Consider the following 26,191-nt stretch of genomic DNA (forward strand, 5'->3'; position numbering starts at 1 on the left):
AGCTGGCTCAGGGGAAATGCAGGCACTGCCTCCCAGACCACTGGCACCAGGTGGCACAAAGACAGAGGAACAGCAGGTATTCCAGCACTTACTTCCCTCTTGCTCAATCTGCTCCAAGTCTGAACAGAGGATAAAAAGCTGTGTATCTACCTGTAAACACTAGAGCTGCATGAATAAAATGCTCTAAGCCTAAGCCAAAAAAAGTGCACCCAAACCTTTTCAAGTTGTGACTGTGTGTTGCATGGAAACAAGAATGAACACAAATCATCACTTCTGGGTGGAAAACTACTTTTTTAAAGTCATGTAAATCTATTAAACAACACAACTAGTTACCTTATGATAGTTTAATGAGTTTTCCCGCAGGTCTGGGAAAATGCAGTATGAACTTCAAGGCAGTTAATCTCCTGCCTTGCAGTGCACAATATCCTGGCTGAGGAAGTTACTCTCTGCAGGCACACACCAACTCTCCTGCACAAAAGCCTTTGTTAAAGTAAATAACTGTTACATTCCAGGTAGAGAAACAAAGATAAAACCAAATAATATGACTGCCAAATTACAAAGTCCTCCAACTCTTGCCTGTACATTCTCCCCCAGTGATTTCAAGATGCACAATCTGAGTAGCAAGCAGAAACCAGAAGAGAACAGGGGAAATTGCAGGGTACCTGCTTACTTATGTCTGGTGTAGGAATAAGTAAAGAATGTTGAACTGTTCTCTTGTGACAGTGTGGGACAACACACAGTCAGCAAGGAAGATAGCTGCAGATTTTGCAAGACCAACTATTGCTCAGGAAGGGGTACTGTTTACTTTTCCCAGTTTTACAAAAGGTTTATCAACAATTTTATGTTCCTCAAAATGTTATTAGCAAAATACAGCATATGCAATAAATAAGGCTAGTTTCAGCTCATAAAAAAAAAAAAAAGGGCTTCCAAACCTAATTGCAGAAAGGACAAATAACATTTTTAGAAAGGAATGGATCTCTGAATTCCTGATCCCTTTGATATGAATAAGCAGATACAGCAAATTACAGGTAATTAATCAACTCATATAGGCATCAAAATACAGATTTAGTTATCATAAGAAGTATCAAAATAGCAACTCACTTCCATTTTGACAGTTCCTCAGACAATGAACCTCTACAAGGAAAAGATCCTCTCATCAACAAGTGAGCCTTGCCTTTCTGTTACCTCTGAATAGTTCAGATGAATCATGGACATCTTTTGAGATTCACTGGTTAAAAAGACAATTAGCAAGGATTGAGCTGTCCAGGAAATTTGCAATTAGAGTTTGAACACTGAGATTGGTTTCTCAGCAGCATGGAAAGACTGCTGATGTTAATACTTTCACACTTCCATTTTTTTCTCCTCTATTAATGAGAAAAATTAAACCTCTTCAGAAAGTTTCAGTTACCTTATTGATAAGGAGGCAAAACATAATTTTAAAGACAAATTTCAGACCTTGAAAACTCCAAATTTTACAACAGACATGGAGGTTATTTAACAATGTATCAGCCTGCATCTTACACCTTTATTCTACCCTTCATGCAGAAGCACATGATCATATGGCACATGATCTGGCTGATGTACTAACCAGACACGAAAAGCTGGCACAAAGACTTGAAACAAATAACAGCACACCAAGAGAACAACACAGAGACCTTCAAGGACTGCACATCAGGCAATGGTACAGGTCTGCATTTACAACACTTTCTTCAGGGCAGTCTTTCTGCAGAGAAGTAGAGCCAAGGTTAAAAGCCCTTGCTGGCAAGTCAGAAAGGAGGTCAGCAGCATCAAAGGATTTGCACATGATGAGTGACTACCAACGTGCTAGAAAAGCCATGTTTACCAAATAAGGAAGCAATTAGAGGGAAGTGCAGTGCCATGTCATGTCATGTCTAAAACTTATGAAAACAGAAGTTTAGAAGGCCAAGGAGGTAAAGGGGAATAACTACTGCAATTACAGAACCAATGAAGTTTCCATTAGCTATTTATTTTTCTGGTAATGAAAACAGAACTCCTTAAAACCTATTATCACATAGGAGCACAAGAATAATTAATGAATAACTTATCATAACTGATTTGAATGAACAGCAGTCACTTCTACATCAATAATAAAACACTTAGCAACATAAGATTAAATGGGGAAAAGTGCCGTTTCACTATATAAGGATATAGCTTCCCTAAATAGTAATCAGAAAGTGTCATTTTTTTGCAAGCTTACACAAAGCCTTGTCCAGAGAAGAGCAACAGAGCTGGGGAAGGGTCTGGAGCACAAGTCCTGTGGGGAGCAGCTGAGGGAGCTGGGGGTGTTTAGCCTGAAGAAAAGGAGGCTCAGGGGGCCCCGTCTCACTCTCCACAAGTATCTGAAAGCAGGATGCAGCCAGGTGGGGGTCAGGCTCTGCTCCCAGGTAATGAGCTATAGCACAAGAGAAGGTGGCCTCAAGCTGTGCCAGGGAGGGTTCAGGTTGGGCATCAGGATGAATTTCTCCACTGAAAGGTTGGCCAGGCACTAGAATGGGCGGCCCAGGCAGGTGGGGGAATCACCATCCTTGGGAGTGCTCAGGAAACACCTGGATGTGTCACTCAGTACTCTGGTCTAGTGGACAAGGTGGAAATCATTCAAAGATTGGAATCAAGGCTCCTGGAGGTCTTGTCCAACCTAAACGACCCCGCGATTCTGTGAAAGTACTTTTGGGGCTCACTCCCCTACTGTGAGTGCCGCCAGACAGGGAGGCCAGGCCTGAGGGACCCAACCCAAACCAAGACAGCACCATTGCACATTAGGATCTGAAATCTGACCTCACACAAAGGCCTTTCCTCACTGACTTGGTGCTTCCCTTGCTTTCAGCACCAGAGAATTGAGAGAACCCAGTGCACCTCCGGCTGCAGCCGGGTCTCCCCGTGTGTGCGGTTTGTGGGTGCAGGACCCTGGACAGCGCTGGGATCCGCCGGGCCCGGCCCGCCCTCAGCCGGGGTGACGGCATCCCTCAGCAAAGGGCCCGAATCAAACCCCCTGCACCCTGGAGAACACAGCAAACAGCTTCAATAAACTGCAGCTCCCTCAGCCAGGGTGACGGCATCCCTCAGCAAAGGGCCCGAATCAAACCCTCTGCACCCTGGAGAACACAGCAAACAGCTTCAATAAACTGCAGCTCCCTCAGCCAGGGTGACGGCATCCCTCAGCAAGGGGCCCGAATCAAACCCTCTGCACCCTGGAGAACACAGCAAACAGCTTCAATAAACTGCAGCTCCCTCAGCCAGGGTGACTGCATCCCTCAAAGGGCCCGAATCAAACCCTCTGCACCCTGGAGAACACAGCAAACAGCTTCAATAAACCGCAACTCCCTCAGCCAGGGTGACGGCATCCCTCAGCAAAGGGCCCGAATCAAACCCCCTGCACCCCGGAGAACACAGCAAACAGCTTCAATAAACTGCAGCTCCCTCAGCCAGGGTGACTGCATCCCTCAGCAAAGGGCCCGAATCGAACCCCCTGCACCCCGGAGAACACAGCAAACAGCTTCAATAAACTGCAGCTCCCTCAGCCGGGGTGACGGCATCCCTCAGCAAAGGGCCCGAATCAAACCCCCTGCACCCTGGAGAACTCAGCAAACAGCTTCAATAAACCACAACTCCCTCTGCCAGCTGAACAAACAGCCATGGAAATGAAGTTCCAGATGGAATTCCTCCACAGAAAGGTGGCTAAGCACTGGAATGGACTGCCCAGGGAGGTGGTGGAGTCACCGTCCCTGGAGGTGTTACACAATGACTCAGTGCTGTGCTTTAATTGACAAGGGAGCGATTGGTCAAAGGTTGGACTTGATGACCTTGGAAGTCTTTTCCAAACTTAATGATTTTAAGGTTCTGTGAAATCACAGTGGTTGCTAGGACATCATATTATTTTGTTATTTTGAAGTTATTGCCAGACCCAGCAAGTAGGTTTTGAGCTTCCTACCAAGCTAAAACAAATTTTATTTTTCACTTAAAGCAATTCCCAAACCTGGTGCAAATCCAGGGCAAATTCATGAACATCCAGAGCAGCAGGAAGCTGTTAACACCATGGGAATGGATTGAATACTCCCTGAGTAATAAGCATTACCCAACAGCAAGCTGCTTGAGCCTAGAGCCTTTCCCTCCACTTTGTTTTTGGGGCCAACTTCAGCCCCAGTTTAACGGCTAGGCTGAGGAGGGACAGCTTCCTATCTGCAAACATTTGAGCTAGTGACTTGGAAGAGGATGGGGTAAAAGAGCAAAGAGCTTGGAGTGTACCAGCAGGGATGAGAGGCTGTTAATTAGGCTCATGCTGAACCCACTCTCAGTACTTGCTAACATATAACAGTAACACCCAAACATGATGGCTGCAGGTCCCATGAAGCATTTCCAAAGACATCCTTAGGCCAGACTTGTTTCCGTGGTTGAGAAAATTACTCCATTCTACCTCTTATACTCACTCTTCTGCTTTACTTTTCATCCTTTAAACAAGATATGTCATACAAGAATTGTCATGACCTTTTCACCTTTCAAAAACTGAGTTGTCTGATTTTGATACTCCCCAAAATTAAGCTTCTGAATTTTCCTTTAGCTTTCTTTATTCACATGATGGATCTCATGGAAGACACCACAGGTTGGTTGTTGGCTTTTGATAAGAGATGTATAAAGTCATAGAATGGCCTGGGCTGGAAGAGACCTTTAAAAGGTCATCTTGTTTCAACACCTTCCACTCTCCCAGGTTGCTCGTACAACCTGGCTTTTAATTCTTCCAGGGATGGGGCATCAACAGCTTCTCTAGGCACCCTCTGCCAGGGCCTCAGAGTGAAGACCTCCTCAGAGTGAAGACCTACCAGCCTCAGAGTGAAGACCTCCTTCTAATACCCAATGTAAACCTACTCTCTGTTAGTTGGAAGCCATTCCCTCCTGGCCTGTCACTACATGTAACTGTGCCCTCTGGTTTCATCTTCCCACAGGACCTCAATTTTTTTTTTTTTTTTTGAGTTCTCTAAGTCAATTAAAGAGATATATTCAAGTGTTGTTGCTCTCCACACATGTCTAGATAGCCTTTAAAGGGCAGACAAAAACGATTGCAAAATGACTTTGAGTGCTGTACAATATATTCTTTCTCAATTATGTCCAGCCAAAAAAGTCACACTTAGAGAAAATGTTTTTCCCCTAGGCACAGGATCACTTATAATATGACCTGTAATTAGAAAGTCAGATTAGGCTCTTTCTTTTTTGCATCAATAGTGAATATTCTACACGAGTGGACCACCTAGGCCTTCCATTTTTGTCTTGGTCCTCTGACAATGCCATTCATGACACCTGGAAACAGCAGATATTAGACCATCCCACCGCTAACAACCAAGTTAGCAACAATATCGTGCCCTTTTTTTTTCCCCCAGTAAATAAGATTTTAATGACTCTAGAATATGCAGAATAAACAGATTCCTTTTAACAGCATCCTCCCTTGTAGTGTTACTTACATTTTCCTACCTTTCAACATAGATCTGCACTCTTTTCACCACAAACAAATGTGACTCTTTGACTGCCAGAGCCTACATATCCTCTTCTTTTTCATTCAGCTTCTCCTTTTTGTCAGCAAAGCAATGGCACATTTGGGTGTTTCATGTCACAGTTAAATCCCAAAGAAAACCTTACCAGAACTACTGAGTTGCATTGAGCTTTTTTGTAATTTGTAATCTTTCATAAATCAAATCCAGATTCAACAGAAAAGTTTACGCATATTAATAAATCAATAGCCTGCATTTTTCATTCATGAAATAGTTTAGTGGCAAAGCGTGCACTTAAGCAGCGAGAATTTTCAAGGTTTCATTAAGCCTGAAGAGGACACTTGCAGATACAACTGACTGGCAGACTCTGCACTCCAAATATTCCAGTGAAGAGGAGGTTGTTTTACAGCACTTTGCTAAAGATAAATTAGCAATGATTCTACATCAGAATTCAAAATGGGCAAGTCTTTCACAGCGAGTTTGGCAAAGTGGTGGGTCACAGGCTACACTGTTTTGTTTAAATCACTTCTCCCACTCCTACTTAAAATTCAGACATCCAAACTCAATACAGCAAAGAAATGCAAGAGCTCCACTGAACTTGCAGTAATTCACGTGTACCAGGACTCCCCACAGAACAAACACAAACCCCACGTGTTTCAGAGCAGGAGCTCTACTCTGTCAGTCAGCCAGGGGTGGAAATTAAACATTCCCTCAGGAATTTCCCTCTCCAGCCTCAGACACTGAATGTCACTCATCCCAGGGCGTGGTCCAGGGAACAGCTTCTCCGTTTCGTTTACTGGGTGAGTAAAAGGTGAAAAAAATCCCCTTTCCAAGAGCGTTGCATAGGAGGATGCAAGGTTTCAGGCAGCCAGCACTTCTCCCTTTCTCCCAGCTGCCACACACCACAACCTATTCCAAGGATGAAGGAACAAAGGCAGGCAGACAAAAGAAAGGGTTTGGTTTTTTTTTTGGTCTGGCTGCCTGTGGCAGAACAGGTTGCTCTGAAGAACAGACCTCTAAGACAAAAGCTCACATAGTCAGATAAAACCTCCCTGTAGTTCCTAACATGAAGCATGAGTTCATATGAAGAAATATCAAGCCCTAACATGGAGAGTTTTCAACAGAGATTTCCTTGGTAGATAGAATATTTTCAGTTACTTCCAAAGTGCTGAATGATGTAATTGTATATTCCTATGTATCACACACATAGATCTACAAAGAGAGGCCACAGCAACAAAAATTTAATTAGACACCATAACATCTCGGAATAAGCGATAAACAGAGAAAACAACAAACTTCAAATGTGAATGAAAAAATACTGCCATGATTTTGTAATAAATATATAGAAGAGCAAGTGTTCAGTGCTGACCCAGCAGATGAGGCAATAGCCTACACAGCTGATTGGACAACCCTGAATTCATTTTCTCTAAACACTGTTGTAATTTATATCCATTTTCATAGCCACAGTGGTGCCTTAAAGAACCTAAAGCAGAAGGGTAAAGCTCAGTCATTCAATTAACAGCCCAAGCAGCTGTGAGGGTAGAAATCAAAATTATTTTCTCCATAAAAATCTGTAATTTCTACAGTGAAATTTAAATTAGAGATACTCTATGTATGAATTTCAAATAGAGGATAACTTGGGCTAGCATTTCTCAGCATTCTGATTGCAATCTGGATGTGTGTTATGTGTAATTTCTGTTTTGATTGTTCACAGCTTTCCAGCATTCGGCCTGGGATCTGATCTCCCAGCAGCCTTTCCATGGCACTCTAAGCACAGACTTCCAAACCCCAGAGAACCTACAGGCTGCAACACACCCTCGACTGCATCTGCTTTATTTTCTGTTTCTTCCCTCAAATCAAAGTTTCTCTCCTCCATCCAAATGAAACTACTGCAAGTCCCAAAGGAGTGGGAAGAATATCAAAGTACAGCGTAAATTGCTCTTAACACACCAGCAAAGACAAAAATAATTTTCACTCAGCTCATCATTTTTGCAGAGACAGCTTTTTTATCCCTCAAGTAAGTAGCTAGACATCCACTGAAGGCAAAACAAAGACATGGCAATCAAAAGACAAATTTCACAGTAAAACCTGTGGTTTTTAAATTTACTCTTTCTGACAGGAATTTGGAGTGCACTCACTGCAAGTTAAGTGGTAGTTAGCATATGTTAGTGAAAGGAAGAAGACTCTGAAAGCATCATTTCAGAGAAAATGCTTCTTGAAAGACTATGAATTCTGGTGGAAAGGCTACTCAAAGCCAAATGCACATCTTTCATATTTCTGAAAGTTGTACTGCATTTAGCTTCTCTGAAAACACAACAGGCTATTAACGAATTTGCCACAAGAAACTTCCTAAATGTACAGGGAAAAGGGCTATGAAGTGACTGACTTGGATTGCTGATAAGTCAGAAACCCTGCACAACTTTTGTGTTCCATATTTACTCAAGTTTTAAGGAGATTTCAAAAATGAACCACACCTGACCTGGTAACAAGATACTTAACAAAATTTTCCAGAGTTCCAAAACCCTTCTCTGCAGAGCATTAAAATAACATCAAATTGACTTGAAAACTCCACAGACAAATGCCATCCCAACATGCTGACTGAGAATGGAACCAGGATATTTCTGTGACTGGAAAAGATCAAAACAGCACAAAGAAACAAATGGAGGGAGCAAAGGAAAACATAATAACAGGATAATTTAGGATGGAAAAGACCTCCGAGGTCATCAAGTGCAACCTTTGAGCTGTCACCAGGATCTATCTTTTACACTGTCATCTCCATGGAGAATAAGGGTAGCAGAGTCATGTAGAACACCAGCCCCTGACAAACGCATGACAAAAACCCAGTTAAGCTGGTGACACAATTTAGGAGCAGGGCAACTTACAGCCCAACCTGCTTTTCTACAGCTGGAGATGCTCTGAAGGAATGCAAACGTAGCTCATCAGTGGGAAGATAAAACTAAGTGGGTTATGAAAGAAGAAGCTCTGCTGAATAAAAAGGGCAGCATTTTTGCAAGCTCACATATCTGTAAATATCTGTGCCTGAAATGACTTGACAGAGCTGCTCCACCAGATCCCCTGCACTGCAGCTCCCCTCAGAGCCACCAGTGCAGAGTGGGCACAGCCACCACTCTGAGGTCCTTGCCAGGTCCAGTTGGCCTTTCAGGTCACCTTACCCTGGGCAAATATCACCCTCAACTAGAGCTGGCAGAGAGAATCAAGTGCAGTGTTCCATAAAGCAGGAAGCCAGCAGTGCTCACAGGAAAGGGAAAGAAAAGAGAAAACCTATCAGGGACAGTTATTAACATGCATTTTTCCAAACCAAATGAGTGTGAAAAATCAAGTTTACATGGTTAGCAAGAGTAATATTGCATGGAGGTAACTGGCATACCAAACTTCAGAGCACAGGAAAACATAGAAAGAAGGGCCAAAAGCTAATGTTTAAAAGAATAAAACTAGGTACTATATCTTGCATAGCTAATTATTGTGAATGAGGAGTTTCTTGCAGGATCAAAATGCTAATAAAGAAGCAAGCAAGAAGGATCTAATTTACATTAGAGTAGACCCATGCTGAACACTTTCTAACTTTGCCTCTACGTTTTTTATCTCTGATGAACAAAGACCCTTTGAAAGCACAAAAAGCAAGTTTCTGGTTTACTTGGAAATGTTATTTATTTTGTAGGCTTCACATAACAGCAGGTTTCAGAAAAGCACTCAGCCTTACAAGTGCTCAGTGGGAGCACATATCAAACTTTAGAGGGAAACCAACATTGCTAATTATCACTAGATAGGTTTTTTTCTACAACTTCCTTGCCTCTCAGAGGGTCTATTCTCAAACAGATATTCAACATGAAATTCACAAAACATAGGGACTTCCTTGGCTCCACGCCAACAATCTGGTGTAAACGCACACCTGACCATGGTAGTATCTGATTGTATCTGAAGAGAATGTTGCAGAAAATAACAGAATCAGAAAACAGTTTGGGTTCGGAAGGACCCTAAAGATTGAGTTCCAACCCACTGCCATGGGCAGGGACTCTGTCCACTACACCAGGTTGCTCAGAGCCCCATCCTTAAATAGTTCCAGGGATGGGATATGCAGAACTTGTCTGTTTCAGTACCTCACCTCCCTCATGGTAAAGAATTTTTCCTAATATCCCAACCAAACACACTCTCTGTCAGTGTGAAGCCATTGCCCTTGTCCTGTCACTCCAGGCCCTTGTAAAATGTCCCTCTGCCCCTCTCTTGTAGGCTCTCTTCAGGCACTGCAAGGCCACCATGAGGTCACCCCAAAGCTTTCCCTTCTCCAGGCTGAACAATGCCAATTTTCTCTGCTTTCCTCCCAGCAGAGCTGCTCCATCCCTGTAATCAACTCTGGTGTTTCTTCTCTGGACTCACTCCAGCAGGTCCATGTCCTTGTCATGAAGGAATCCTCCTTCAGTCAGACTAGACAAAAAGAACTCATTCACTACATAAAAACAATGGCTAATAAAGGCTGAGAAACTGGGGAAAAGGAAAAAGAAAGTAAGTAACATTATTTGTTATCCAAGAAGCCACAATACCAAAATTATGAGTCCTTAGCAGAATTGCACTCAGCAAAAGGTTACAAGGCTAAATCCTGGCTGTGCTGAAGTCAGCTGGAACACTTCTGTCAACTCAGAAGTAACCAGGCTTCACTTCCCCTGTTCTACCACAAACTTTGTTACTCATTCTGCCACCACAGTTCCTTCTGTATTCATATACTGGCCAGAGTATCACAGGGGCTCTCTAGTAGTTTTTTTTTTTTTTTTGTTCTTTGTGTGAAGGAAAATGAATAGTGGTCCAGTATCTCTATCTGTTTACTGTGTGGGAAAAAGGGATTTTGCAATATTTCTTCCCCACAAACTCTACCTGAAGAAACCCTTATTTTAATTTTCTCCAGAGGTCTTCAGGCATAGATTTACCCGTGCAATACCACCATGCATTGAATTTGAATGACTGTGAAGTGCCTGAGGGAATTGTTAGAAAGGCATCATACTCCTACAAGAATTATTTCTCTCTGGCTTTCTCATTCTGACTGACAGAATACTGGATCAGAGAACAGATCTCTGTAGTCTTGGCTTTTATTGTCTTCTTTCACCAAAACTATCTCCTATTGAGCCCAGTCCCAACACTTAAATTTGCAGCACTGCTCCACAGTACCAAGCTACACTGTGCATAGAATAATCAGCAACACTAAATACAAGCTTGTTCAAGCAGAAAGGTGACATTAAGCTCTGCTTTGGAGTATTTGGTACTCAATCATTGCACCATTCCAAAGGATAAATCTGAGAATATATTTCTGAGGGCACCGCACAGTTAATTGGCACATATATTCCTTACAGACCATTAGAAAAACAAAAACATTCAGAAGTTTAAAAAAAACCCAGCTATTTAAGTAAAAGACTTGTGGTTGTTCAGCCTAGAGAAGAAGACTGTGGGGATACTTGATAGCAGTCATATGTGGAAAAGAGAAGGAAAAAACATCTCCTAACTTACAGCCGGGGGAATTTCAAGTTAGATGTCAGGAAATGTATTCTGTGCATAAGGGCAGCAACTTACTAGATTGGACAGCCTAGTGGGTTGTGGAATTTCCATGAAGAAGCCGTAAAAATTATTAGAAAAATATTTCAGAAAAACATGAAAGATGGGAGGCTTGATTAGATGTTAAAAAGAAATGGATCCTGGCAGAGGCTGCCCAGAGCAGCTGTGGCTGCCCCATCCCTGTCAGCGCTCAGGGCCAGGCTGGATGGGGCTCTGAACAGGCAGGTCTGGTGGGAGGTGTCCCTGCCCATGGGGCATGAGATGATTGCTAAGGTCCCTTCCAACCCAAACCATTCCAATGGGCTGGCAGAGCTGCCAGCCCTGGGGCAGAGCTCTCCGAGCATCCCTGCAGACAATGGCTTGGCACAGGCTCCACTGAGATTCCACCATGAACTGGCGCTGCCTCGTTCTTGGGGCTTGACACTGGCCAAACACCAGGCACCCACAGTAGCCACTCACTCGCCCTCCCCTGCCACAGCTGGGCAGAGGAGAGAAAAAAAATAATGGAGGGTTCATGAGCTAAGCTTAAGCCATGGTCTTGGGCTTCAAACCATCTGCAAAGCCAGGTATGTTTTATGAAATTTGCTCTTCTCCACAACATACCCAGACTGGCACTGCCAACTGCCCCCAGCCCCAAAAGCCCATGCTGGCAGAAATCTCCAGGACAGTCTTTGAGAAAGAAATTATAGAAGGGAAAAAAAAAAAAAAGAATTTCTGCACTGAAAAGAACTCTTTCTTTCTGCAGTTGGGATTCGCAGCTACATTACACAAGTCCAAATAAATACCTTCTGAACATAGCCTGGTATCCTGCTATATTCCAGTAAAATCTACCCCAATAAAAGCCATATCAATAAATCGAATAACAGCACAAAAAAGAAAACAACCAAAAAAGGTATGTAGCATTCCATAAATTCATACTCATTATTCTGCCAGCTGGTAAGAAAGAGCTGGGTACAAAAGGGACCCAGCCCTAAGCCTCAAATAAGCCAGTAAAGGTATTAAGCCTATTTCAAGAAGTGTCTTACCAAAAAAGGCAACTACTACAGAGAGAAAATTGATGTAATGTGCTGATCACGGAATAATTCAAATATACAGTCACATATACAGTAAAACATCTTTAAACTGAACAAGATGAATTTAAATAACAAAATTCATAAATAAAATAAAGGTCAAGAGGTAGACAGCATATAAAGGATAAAGCTTTCTCTAGAAGCAAAGGTTGCACACTGCATCTGTAGGTGGAAGTCTCAGTATATAAACAAGTTCACTGCCAGAAAAACCTCTGCATGGAGGAACAATCTCCTTTTAGTATCTTATCAGGCATATACGACTACAGGCAATAAAACAAAGCAAACCAAGCTGTGTTGCCTTTGGGCAGGCTCAAACCCACCCTTATTTCTATCTCTACACCCCCAGCCAGGCAGCTTATATGCTCTGAAGTCACTTATAGCCATCACGAGTCTGGTGTCCCTGCAGCTTCTCATCTGGGCCCACTTGCTTTAATTATTCTTTTGCTTGCAACAGTTCCTGCTTCTAAAGAAGCAAGTTTATGTCCTCTTAAAGCAGATGAACATTGACAAAAAATCCCATAAAATTCCCAGGTCCTCTCTGTCTCTCTTCTTTCACTCCCACTTCCTCTTTGAGTCCAGCCTTTTTGCTCTGTGCTTGGCAATCCCACTGCAGAACATCTGTAGCTGTGACCATTAGGTAATGTAGAAATGATCCTCCAGGGAGAGCATTTCAGTTGTGCAGCCAGTGAGTAGAAACATGCATGAGCTGCTGTATTACCCAGGAAAGAGAATGATGGATGCTCAGTCACTCTGGATTTGAAGCACAGAGGCTGAGTCAGGGCAGCCCACCCTCTCTGCCTGCAGGCCAAACTGACACTCTGCAGCCAGATCCAGCCCTTCCCTTTGTCTGTTACACGTGGAAAGGGCAGCATCTATTCCCGTGTTTGCACTGACCTGGCCTTGCACTACTGCAGATAAACCCACAAACACCAGGCTCACCCAGGCAGCCTGGCTGGAGACACTCAGCAAGCCAGGCTGACCAAAGCCCACATCAACGGGGACAGACAGCAGCACCTTGCTCCCACTCAGCTCACCCCCACGAGGGCATGTTGCCCTTCCTTCATTTAATTACTTCCAACTAGACACGTTCCAGCTCAAGCTTTCCAGCACAAATTGGATTTTCACTGTCAGGTATGGCTGCCCCTTGTCTCCACAGAGCAGTTTCACAAACACAGGCTCTTGCTTAGCTGAGCAGCCAGAGCAGAGGATGCTCCATTACAGCATTTCTAACACACCACGCAAACTGGTCCAATTACACAGCTCTTCATTAGTCAGGATGGAATCATTGTGAAGGCAGGGGTTTCTCTTAACTAAATATTAAGCTACATTTTTGTTTCAATCACCCTCATGCCAATGGATAAAGATTATCCAGGACTGAAGGTGATGCCTTAAGTTTTAGCTTTCATGCTATCCAGATTCTCTTCTGCATTCTGTACTCCCTATGAAGTGTCAGCAGGTCTCCTCACAGCTCAGCCCCACAGAACAATCTTTTTCCAGCCCCAGAAACAAGGACACCACTGCAGCCTCAGGGCCAAAAAGTGCAAACAGCAGGGAATGGAGGGTGGGACTGCAGAACCTGGAGCTGGAACTGGACAATGAACCCAACATGGAAATGGACTGAAGCTTATAGAAATGTGAAAACTCATGACCCATCATCCATCTTGAGTGCAGCCACAGCCAGACTCTTGTACTGCCCAAAGTGTATCCTGTGAGGCCTTTTAATAAATCCCTGCTTTATCCTTTAACTCTGCCCAGCCTCTGTTCTAGGGAGCCTCCCAAGGCACTGAAGGGAGGACTCATGCTCCAAGAGAGCACAATTTGTCAGGTCTCCACAGACAGTATTGCATCTCCCAGTTTATGAAAAGCACTGTATAATAAAATTGCTTGAATAATAATAAAAAAATCTATTAGTGGCTTTCCCAAAACAAAACTTATATTTCACAATATGTAAATACCTCTTCACCTTTTAGTATACAATATTTCCACATTTCCAATAACTAAGGTTTATCACATTTTCATTTTGAGTCAATACATTTAGCCCAAATCAAGAACAGAGCTTGCATATTAATGTAGGCATAGGGAGCAGGAAAAAAAATGAAGGAAGAAAAAAACAGGATCAAAAGGGAAAGCACCAAGACATTTCCCCAAATCCTAACTAAAAACAACTCAAAGGCACACAAGGTGCCACCTATTTAGGCAGCAGAATTAATAAAAATAGAAATTAAAGCTGTTTAAAAGAATGTCCATAGACCTAAAATTTATGTCCACATCCAAGGCAACACTAAAAGTATCACAAATGACAGCCAATATTTCACTGTATTTCCTGTATTTCTCGAAGCAGTTCTTAATTACAGAGCATTACTGCGAGCAGAGTACACTGCTAGCAAAAGATTAACAGAGCAAATCCAAAATCAACAGCAGGGCAGTAATTACTGCCTGCTGCCAACGCTGCAGCCATCAGAGCCTGGCCCACACTGCCTCGGGGGTTCCACTTCACACCCAGCTTTTGGATCACCTGGCTCTACAATCAGTGACCAGAACAGGGTGCTTGCCCTAAGGAAGGAAGGTGGCACTGTCCTCCTGGAGGGGCTGACTGTCCCTACCCAGTTCCAGTGTCCCACTCCAGCCTGGAGCTGTCCCTGAGCCCACCTGGCACCTGCTGCTGGAACCAAGGGCCCTTCCCTTCCCTGGGAGGCCTTTCCTGGTATTCTCAGCATACAAAAAGGGACAAAGCCTGCAGACTCTACAGCAAACTCCCTTTCCACACCCCATTTTTCTTTCCCTGAAATAATTACAAATTATTCTACTTGCTGCAGGCAGGCTGTAACTGTGAGAGCAGAGAATTTGCCTGGAAACTGCACCAGCAGGACAACACAAAATCTCCAGCTAAACAAAAGATGTTTTGATCAACCAGGAAAACCAAGTAAGCTCCCAACAGGAGCTCTGAATGAAACAGGTACTCTGAATGAAAAACACACAGCACAATCATCAAGTAAGTCACTGTTACCCAACACACCATTCAGAAAATGTCAGAGAATGTCTCCATTTTACATTTACAATTAGAGCAACTTTTTCTCTGCCTTTATATTAATGGTGGGATTTTAAACTTAGAACAAATATTTGTATTATATGTGTGATTTGGAAAATGTCATCTTTCGCCTGATGACAAAGTACCCAGAAACAGATTTCCACAATTTTTGTGCCACATTTCCCAATTTTTTTTTGTGGCTGGCAGTTATTTCCTTTGGATTTCTCCAACACCATTTGTGATGACTATTCATGAGGAGCTCAGTGCAAGTAGCCACTCCTGTAACTGACAGCTTCTGCAGGCAAAACTTTACAAGGGACCTGAGCAGCTGAGGCACCAAAATTTAGTAATTTAAAATAATTTACTGGTACCAAAAATGTCTAAATGCTTAAGTGAAATACAACAAAACCAGAACATTTTTTTAATTAATAATTTTATTTTGCCAGATTAAAAAGTTAAAGTTTAATGTCTGAAATGTCTTTTGAAATGTATTCACTCCCCTACCCTCCAAAACAATACATAGCAGAGTGAAAAGTTACATTTGAGTTAACCAAGGTTTTTAACCCCTTGGGGGATGGAGAAAGGTGACCTCAGAGATTGACCTCAGTTCTTCCTCGCTATAGGCTTTTGCCAACAAGCACCAAAAATCAGATATTTGCACAAAAATCTAACTATTGGGGCGAGCAGTTTATCCTCTCTAATGCTAAAGGTAGTCTGAAATTTGGGTTTGAAGCTCTAAGGAGGACAAAAATAGCATGGAGTGAAAAATTATTTCAAAAAACCACTTGAAACTGGGGCTTGGTGCATTCTCTAACCCCAAAGCAGCTGAGTGCTGGTTCACACATCCTTCATGTGGTTTTGAGTTACATCCAGCTGCTGGTGGGGTCATACCCTGCTCCCAGAGCAGCTGAAAACCCCTGCAGGAGTCCCTGGAGCCTGCTCCCACCATCCCAGCTGTTCCTGGGGTTACACCCTGCTCCCAGAGCAGCTGCAGGAGTCCCTGGAGCCTGCTCCCACCATCCCAGCTGTTCCTGGGGTTACACCCTGCTCCCAGAGCAGCTGCAGGAGTCCCTGGAGCCTGCTCCCACCATCCCAGCCCCTGGTGAGCCCTGCCTGAGCCCGGGCTGTGGGAAGGGTCTGTGTCTGTCTGTGCCAGCAAGGACTGCAGCCCTGGGCTCTCAGCCCTGCTCAGTGAAGGCCACCGTGGGGACAAGGTCCCTCCCAAGCCACCCTGGAGCTGCAGTGCCAGCCTGGCTCCTCTGCAGGGAAGGATGGGGCACTCTGCCACAGCTCACTCCTCCTCCCAAAACTTCACTTCTCAACATCAAGGGCTCAAACCACACAGAGGGCAGGCTGAGAGGAGCTGCTTCCAGCATCTGCACCTACTGCTTCATGCAAAACCCTGCCACATCCAATTTTGTCCTCATAAACTGAAATGCAGCACTGAATGACTTTCCACATAAAAGCTTTTCTCTTTTGCAAATTTCTCCCTTGGTGGTTCAAAAACTTGAAAAAAGAAAAGGAGTAATTCAAAGTCTGAGAAAAAAGGAGGCAGCAACCGAGCTGATAAAAAGAAACCCCAACAGCTGAAGTATTACATTAAAAAAAAAATGAGTTAAAATGGAATGTCCTAACACCATCAAAACCTTTCAACCTTTTCACTTCAAAGAAAAATTGAAAAACTAATGAAGTGATTCTAAATTTATATTTTCATGAAATAGCATTTCTAGTGGAAAAGCACTCTGACAGAAAATGTTGACCCAGCTGTAAGAACTTTATCAACAGACTGCTCAGAAGAAGAATGATTCTATTTTGTATTGCACACATTCAGAAATAAGTGACATTTTACATCTTAACCTTGGACATACCTATTTTTCTATAAGATGAAATACAGCAAGCTCCCTATTTAATTTTGAGTTACATTGTCCTGTAAGTTAGTCACTGGTTCAGGACTGAGAAATCTCCTGCAATCACCAAATTGCTCAAGCCCAGCAATGTGGATGGAGCCATTTTTATTTATTCCAGAGGAAATATTTTTTTGATTATATCAACATAGTTGTGGCCCTTTACATTCCTATTACATCCCCACGGCATTTCAGAGTATTATATTTTTGAACTGTTTAAGCTTTGGGATACATTTGAAAGGAATATTCATCTTTAGGAAAATTGCTAGCAAGCAAGCTAATAATAGACACCACTCTTCAAAAAAGGAGCCTGAAAAATTTAGGCAAGTACTTCTCTTGAAACAAAGAGAGAAGCAGAAAAATGCATTTAAAAATTAACTGCAAATAAATCCCCCTTAGCTTTTAAGCCTACCAGGATTTAGTCTGACAAAATTCCTCTGGGCAAACGGCATGGGAATAACACATCAAATTAGAGGTAGTGGTACTTGCAAGGAAAGAAGGAGCAGGAGTGAGCAGCACTTGTGGGAAACAAACTGCCCATCACCTCACTACAGGGACAGCATTCCTGGGTGGGAACATTCTAGGGCTGGAACATGGCCACAATTCCCCTTTTCCACCCCCAACCCTACGGCAGGATCCACCCAGCCCCTCTGCAGTCCTCTCCTCAGCCTGACATGCCCCAGGACATCAAGTCCCAGCTGCTCAGCCCGTGCTGTCCCCCAGGAGCTTCTCTCTGCAGGACTTCCCAGATCTTTACTCTTTACCTCTACTGATAACCTTTAGGACAGGTCTTAGAGTCCTGGGGAGCAGTGGAGTTGCAAAGACCACCATTTTTCTAACTGTGTGAAGGAGCCTGGAGCCCATGCAGCAAGCTGCTCTGTGCTGTAAGGCAGAACACCTCTGTGGCCAAGCAGAGTGCTTGGTTTTAATAAAAAACCCCAAATCTGAAATCCCCAATCCATCACAAGCCAGTGACCTCCCTCTCCGGGCCCAGGTGGGGCTTTCCTGAAACCTTGGGCAGGACACACCCTGAACACCTGCTGCCAGCATCCTGTGGTGCAGAGTCCTGCCAAGGACCCTGGTTTCTCCAGTGAACACTGCAACAGAACAGCAGCACACCACACTAATCCCCAGAAACAAAGCTTACAGGTGCTGCTCTGCCACATCAAACTCTCCATCAGTGCCCAGAAATCCAGCCCAGCTGGGCTGGGACACACTTCCCACCTGTACTGCAGGAAACCCACCTGACAGGCAGGTTTCAGCAGCTGCTTTTTGCGGAGCTGAGGCAGGCTCAGGGGGCAGAGCTCCATCTCCCAGTCCGTGGCAGCAGGGACGAGTGACCAGACGGAGGACCTGGCACCCTGAGCTGTAACAGAGCTCCTCTGGATCCTGCCAACACAGACAGGGGCTGCTGCCATCTCCTCTGCCCCACACTCCTCCTGCATCAAACTAAACTCATTCTAAGTAATAACTCTGGTTTTGAGATCTAAAAAGTACTTTTAAAAAAACACCTAAAACTTTATTTGCAGGATGAAGTTAAAAAGTAAGAACTCTGCCACACATTTAACTGAAACAGCAACAAATGAGAAGCCCTGTGTGACTGACTCAATGCTGAGAGGCTGAATAAATCCCTATACCTTGAATTTGACAGGTTACAGTAGCAGGTAAATCAATTAATACAGCCAGAAGTTCAGCTTTCTTTAAATGTGTAGCCACAAAATACATTGAATTTTGTATGTTGAAGGCAAATAACAAACTCACTATTTAGCATCAGTTCCTGTATTAATTAAAACCACAAGAAGCAGCCGAGATCAGTATTACAAATTGCCAGCTCTCAAAAAGGCTGCACTTAACCCAAAGCACCTTTGACAGACATGAAAAACCAACCCCTTCCAACATTCAAAATCACAGCAAGAATCAACAAAGCCCAGCTGCTGGCTCTTGTTGGGCTTACATCGTTTGCCACCAATGAACTTCATGAACTTGGAAGTAACTGGGGACACCTTCACTCAAAGCTCTTCCCCTCCTGGCTACACAGGTGTGAACTGAAGGCCCTGCAGGTGAGGGCTCAGGCTCACAGTGACTGCAACCCCTGACTGAAATGCAGAAATCACCCTCCTGAAATAGCCAGAACCAAACTCTTCAGAAGTCAAGACAGCTGACCCAAGGTCATCCCTTGTGTACATTCCAAAAAGCAGCCAGGGAAGTATTAACATTCATGCAAACAAAATTCTGAGAATATGGAAGTGAAAAATCAGATGCAGTTTGGTATTGAGAAATGAAGATACAGTTTCTTGATGACCCTTTAGCCTATTTATACTTATTTGAATCATGTTACCATTTAGTATTTTAATACTTAAAATGAAAATAAAACATGGTTACTAACCTGTGGGAAGAGAGAGTAAGTTGCATTGTCAATTGTGACAGAGTATAAAAATTCCCCATCAAACCAAAGGTTCTTTCCCATGGGGGAATTCATCTTAGTCATAGCAAAGAGCTGGCCAGGGTCACAGCATTCTTCCAGCAGCTTCCTAGAGAAGGGAACAAAAGAGTAAAGGCTATTAATTGGAGCCCTGTCACACCTTTGTTAATCACCACCCCTCACACCCATGTTCCTGCTGCACTCAGGTGCTCCCAAGCCACACTTCCCAGCCAGCAGATGAACCGTGGCACTCTTTTTTCTTACATAAGAGCCAGAATAGCTGCTTTTATTTCAGAAAATCTTAGAAACAGGGGAAAAAAAAAAATCGAAATTTTCATTCAGACTGACACAGAAACAAAACCAAGATTCAGCAAAAGAAAGCCCATCCTATACAGCCTGTTTTAATGGGTAAAAACAGGTCTCCAAAACATACAGAAATCAAACAAGCTCATTTGAAAACTCAATCCAAGGTGCATAAATAGTCAGTACCAAGGGTTATTTATGAAGAGCAGGCCTCCTAGAAGCCCACAGTTGCAGAGCTGGGTAAGGCAGTGCTGGCACCTCTCTGCATGTCCTTGTGCTGCATTCCCAGCAGTGTCAGAGCCTCCCTCCCAACTGCAGGGCAGCCTGAGCCACCCAGTGTGATGGATATTTATAGAGTGTGGCTGTGCTCCTCAGTGCCCTGCTCAAACTCCATGGCCTCTCACTCCCTCATGCCCCAAAAATACTTCTCAGCCTGAGTAGAAACTGGAGAGGTGATGAGGGGGTTGAAGGTTATCCTGAAAATTGTGTACCACTCAGCAATTAATATCCTAAAACACAGAATGATGGAAAGCTCTAAAGGTCCAGAATATCCTGTATTTCCAAAGCCTGCATGGCCCTAGGAAGGGTGACACTCACAGATGCATGTAAACACACACTGCACAATTCCACCACTACACTGTAATATCATGTTGTCATATACATTCCCCATGTATTCAGAAGGTAATCCCAAAGAGACTGGAACCATTTCCAGTGGCTGCACAGGAGCTGTAAGCAGGAAAACCTCAACTATTAGTGACTACTAAAATGCTTGATATGGCTGTTCTCCTCTGCAAGAGAGGAGATTTTATTCAAAACCATAAAGTCATCCACAAAAATTTAAATGTAAGCATTTTTAAAAGTTTCAATGCTACTTTTCATCTCTAATAATTGGTATTTGAAAACCACGTGATTTTTCCCTACCAAAAATTGATTTTGCCATAAGTTCATCATTCTCTGCAAATGCATGTTATTTTTCAGGCACACTTCAACTGAAGTAACAATAAGTCTGCAGCAACAACATCCCTCAGAAAGTGGCAGAGTCCACAAGGCTGGAGACCTCAAGACACAAGAGGACAAGCTGCAGCACGCTCCCATCTGGGTCTGATTCCCCAAAAGGCTGGGACAGGTGAGCACCTGAGGCCCCTTCCCAGCCTGGCAGGTGTGGGGTGCTGGAGCTGGTTATGTCCCTCTGAGCAGGACCCAGCTCTGGGCCAGCCAGAGCAGCAATTCCCACTCCAAAGCACCAATGGCTTCATCCACAGCCACCAAGGAAAGGCTGCACATCACCCTCCTGCTGCTGCCCAAAGGAAGCCTTCACCACAGAACTGTGACAGACAAATTACAGCAAATTCGAAATCTCTCACTGAATAACCTTTGCAAAACAGTGTCAAACAGGCATGGAATACTGCTCTAAGCACAAGATTTGACTGTGGAGATTTTTCTGGCAGTCAACCAACCAGTTTGCAGATTTTGGAAAATGGTTTCTCTCTCTCAAACGGAAGGAAAATAATTCTGCAGATTTTTCTATCCCCACAGCAACTCTTTCAAAAAACGTAAGTTAATCCAAGATCAGCTGGAGCCATTTGATACAAAACTGTATAACACAATTAAAATTGTCCAGTGAAATTCTGCAACTCACACCTTCTCTGGAAGTCTGGTCTGAGCAAAAAGCACAAAGAAACCCCCAAATAACTTAGGCGAAAGTTATCTAGGGAGGGTTCCACACTAATGAATCTTAGCCAGGGTAGACAGAAGAGCTAAGGAACAGCTCTTTGTACAAGTCCCACCCTATTTACTGGGTGAGATATCCATCTCTCCTCCTTCCCATCCCCGAAGACGCCACCTTCCAGTTCCCATTAAATGCTTCATTAATAAACTTATTATGAAAAGCAGCAGGGGGCTCCTGGAAGGGCCACAAATAGGCAGGCCACTCGTTCAAGAATGAAGCTGTGTGCAAGAACACAACAATCCTCTGCACTGATGTGTGCTCTCCATCAGAAAATGATTTATCAAAAGTCTCTTTCTGATCCAAATTCCAAAGTTACAAAGCAAGAAAAGCTTCATAGCAAAAGGTTCATTGAAAAGCAGAACAGATTCAAATCCAAACAAATAGCAGGATACTCTGCAGGATCAGGGAAACTGAGCTGCTCGCTAAGCTTGATTAAAATGTACAGCATGAATGTTATTACAGAATGTGCAGAACTGCAGCAGCTTTCAGTCAGCAATCTCAGCTCACTGCAAGCATTCCTCAACTCACATCACATAAACAATATGCTTTTGATTCAAAGTTCTCTCCAGTTCAGAGAAGACCTGTATATAAGAGGACTGAATATTTGGATTAAAAAGGTACTGGGGGTCTTCAGATCCAAGAGCACTTAGGGGACAAATCCCTACTTGTGAGAGAAGCAAGAGAAATGTTCCTTGGAGAATCTCACTTCAAGCCCCTCAGATTTCAGGCACATCATTAAGCAAAAGGCAGCCTCAGCACTGAGTTCTTAACCTGAATTCACTCACAAAACTTTCATAAAACTCCCAAACTACTTATTCTCCACCTTAAGTTAACAAACTTTGCAGTCTGATTTCAGCTTGCAGACAGTTAATGCTTAATGGCACCCCGGTGTGACTCAAGTCACAGTCAACAATGACAAAGGAGCTATTCTGAACATCCCAAATGCAGCAAATATAGTAGCTAAAAGAAAAAATGGACAATTCCATGGCATAGGTTGTCAGCCAGGAGGTCACAGCTCCTTATCTGTCTCTCCTCTGCAGTGGGGGGTCCTGTGTCCCCAGCTGGGCACCATTTCTCCAGCTGCCTGGGAATGCTGTCCTGCAGGGAAGGTGGAAGCACCCCCAGCACTGTGCAGGACAGGGGGAACAAAGCTCCTCCTCCCAGCTTTTCCCTTTTACATCCATTCAAGCGAGCTGCACTGCATTGATGTGAAAAAGAGCAGAGTGATGAGGAGCCACTCGGGCAGCAGCAGCAGCAGGAGGAAGGCACCCTCACAAAGATCCTACAGGGAAGTGGTGGAGTCACCCACCTGGAAGTGTTCAGGAAACAAGGATGGTCCAGAGCACAGGCATAGGGAAAGGACAGGAGAGAGAACAGCTTGATGCTGCTCCTGCAGGTCCCAGCAAACGCCAGCAGTGCCCTCACTGAACAAGGGCATTGATTCAACCATTGCACAAAAATGTTAACATGAGACTTAATATTTCATTACAGTATGGCTTTAATGGAGCATTAAAATAACAACTGAGGCTCACATCCAAGTCTGAGATAAAAATAATTTCTGAAGTGAATTGCTTTAGTCAGACTCTGCTCAGCTGCCTGGATTTGGGTGACATCACGCTGGCCTTGATCTGGTGGCTGCAAAACAGAGCAGGATGTGGCAGCACAGCCTGACACAAACCTTCCCTTCACATGGCAGCTCCCATCTGCCTCAACTTCCCTTGGTCTGCTTTGGGATCAAATGAAAGCCCAGGGAAAAAAAAGGTATCTGGCTTTGCAGTTTTGGCTGGTGTCAAGACAGAACCATCAGGCTTTCACTCACAAGCAGGGTTTTGTGGAGCTGCTGGAATCCAGAGCACAGGTGGTCACCTGGGTTCCCTGGGGAAGAGCTGCACAGATCCATTTCAGTGCAATTTATTATTGCCACCTACATACCCCCAGCAGCAGCAGGGACACCCACCAGGGGCCTCCTGCAGTCCTGTTTCCCAGCATGTGCATCCCCTACTGGAAATGCTGCAGGGACTGAAGTCAGCAGTGGCTCTGAAACACATCAGGCTTGACCACCTCTAACAGCCTCAAAATCTAATCCTGGAATTCTCCTCATTATGTCTTTGGTGTAATGTTTCCATAAGGATAACACATCCCCATGTTTTTGCAAGAAGTGGCAAGGGGGAAAACCAAAATCACTGCTTAATAATGTATTGTCTTTAGAAACCCTGATCGGAGTTGGATTTTTTTGGCACTTCAGGTTTTGGCTGATTTTTAAATAATTTTTCTTCCCTCCTTTATGAGATCCTTATAGGAGGCTGCTCAAATTTCAACCTCCCCCTTGATGAGCAAAAAGGTTGGAGTTTCCTGAATTTCTTGCTGTGAACAAAGCTTTTTACTCTTTCCCAAATTCCTGTGGCTATTCTCTCTTTTTCAAGACCCACCCCTAAATAGTTCATTCTAAATAAAGCCTGGAAATATTATTTCTAGGGTATCTACCCCCTGCTAACTCCAGGGACAAACTGACCTCTCATTACTCACACCATCCCAGAACAGACCAAAAATCTGGGCTCATATCCCTTCTCCCAGAGTGGCAGCAGCCAATGCCTGCAGCTGTAAGAGAGCCCTCTCAAACAGCACATAATGACATTTTTCTGGCCAATTTCTGCTCCAAGCTGTCAGTCTGGGAATTTTATGGCACTACAGAATTCTACAAAGCCATCCAGTAACAGTAAAATCACTGGTTCTACTACAGTCAGTGAGCTTGGAGCTGCAGCAGACATTTGGCTTGTGAATATTCTGTGAAAACATTGTTGGGTTTGGTCACATACACTGAATTTGTCTTTCCTAAAAGTCTCTTTTCCTAAAAAGCTCAACCTAATCCTTGCAACTGGGGATAAGCAAGAAGAATTCACTGAGACTTGGAGGTTCTCGTGGTGTTTAAAGCACCTTACTACCCCAGGCATACTACCCCACTCAAGATTAAATTGAAAACTATCCTCAGCACAATTGTTAGGGAATGTGATCTCAAAACCTCCCTCCTAAGAAAGATCAGCTGGACAAGTACCAAATGGATAAGAGAATGGCCAGTGCAAATGCTCTGGATACCCACAAAAGCACACCAAATTGAGATTTTGGAACAAGAGGCAGAGTTGGAGCTCTAGCTAAAACTAAGAGCTTTGCCAAATACAACATCTAAATCAAAGATACACTGCTGAGCAGAGGTTCTCTTCTGAAAAAACACAGTTACCTAAGCTTGGAGAATAGGTCTAAGTGCAAGAAAAAAGAAATATAAGAAGAGTGGATAGCACAGAGCAGAAGAGAGATAATCTGATTTACTCCCCAGCCAAGGTCTCTGCAATATGGTGAGATTTAATGAAGAATGAAGTCATGACCGTATTCTTCCTTACATTTATTATTATTTTGTTCCTTGGTGTAAAGCTTTCAGCCTATTTCAATGCCACCTGCAGCGATTTCTGGAGTCTGGACTTCACAAGGATCATGCAATATTTCCCCAACTTCCTCAAGAGATGAAAGTTGTCAGGACAACAGAAAGGCTGCAGACAGTAAATCATGCCTGGCACTGCAACTGGCATGAAAGGAAAGAGGCTGCACTGCAGAGACCACAGAAAAAGGACAATCCATGGAAAACATCTTCATCAGCTTAGCAACAGAGCTGCTGTGACTTTTTAAAGCAAGAAATTAAACTACAAATTAATGATAAATGGCCAAATTAATAGTTGGGGAAGAAACTATGAAATCAAGAACTTGTACCTTTTCTCCATCATTGGTATCTTGTTAGAATTTTTTCCAGGCTTTTTTGAGGTGCCCAAAAGGGAAACAAAGTATTTTACTTAACCTGAGAATATAGTTTTCACTACCTGCTTTGATTTATCCAGAGAATATTTGGATTTTCATTACCTATTTTAAAATCACTGATCTGGCGCCACCCACGCAGCAGAGTTCACAGTTCTGTTTCCCAGACTGCAAAAGAAATAGAAAACTGTTTTTCCATCCTGTGGGATGATATGGTTACCCTATCCTTGCTGCCTTGGCCTTGAACAAACAAACCCTGCTGCCTTCCAGAAGGCAAAATCTGAGCTGTCAGTCACTGCAGCACCTCATCCTCATCTCTGACTGATTTTGTTTAACTCTACTTTTTTTTTTAATATAAAAGTGATACATTTTCCTTCCAGGCACATTCAAAGTGCTATAGAAAATGAGGTAGTTTACTTGGATTGTACATTTAGGCACATTTAGACTGGAGAAATACAGATGAGGCTAAAATTTGCCAGAGACTACCTTTTTGATTGAACAATGTTTGTGAACTAGAAGAAGCCAGGATACAAAGCTGAGAGAATTCAGATTTTTCAGCCTGGAGAAGAGAAGGCTTTGGGGTGACCTAATTCTGGCCTTCTGGTGCCTGAAGAAAACCTCCAGGAATGATGGAGAGAGACTACTTCCAAGGGCCTGGGGTGACAGGGCAAGGGGAATGGCTTCACACTAACAGAGAGTGGGTTTGGATGGGATATTGGGAAGGAATTGTTCCCTGGCAGGGTGGGCAGGCCCTGGCACAGGGTGCCCAGAGCAGCTGGGGCTGCCCCTGGATCCCTGGCAGTGCCCAAGGCCAGGCTGGATGGGGCTGGGAGCAGCCTGGGACAGTGGGAGGTGTCCCTGCCATGGCAGGGGTGGG

At 43.7% G+C, this 26,191-nt stretch overlaps 1 protein-coding gene across 2 annotated transcripts in view; it reads right to left on the reverse strand.

Annotated features, from left to right (window-relative positions):
- The window catches only part of ST8SIA1 (ST8 alpha-N-acetyl-neuraminide alpha-2,8-sialyltransferase 1), a 108,549-nt gene that overhangs the window by 62,047 nt on the left and 20,311 nt on the right, over positions 1-26,191 (reverse strand). For both annotated transcript variants that reach the window (XM_059847970.1, XM_059847971.1), the window contains exon 2: positions 19,446-19,590. In XM_059847970.1, coding sequence (XP_059703953.1) covers positions 19,446-19,590 — 145 coding nt within the window. The remainder of the gene's footprint in view (positions 1-19,445; positions 19,591-26,191) is intronic.

The sequence above is a fragment of the Haemorhous mexicanus genome, chromosome 5 (genome assembly GCF_027477595.1).
Source record: "Haemorhous mexicanus isolate bHaeMex1 chromosome 5, bHaeMex1.pri, whole genome shotgun sequence".
NCBI classification, from domain to species: domain Eukaryota; kingdom Metazoa; phylum Chordata; class Aves; order Passeriformes; family Fringillidae; genus Haemorhous; species Haemorhous mexicanus.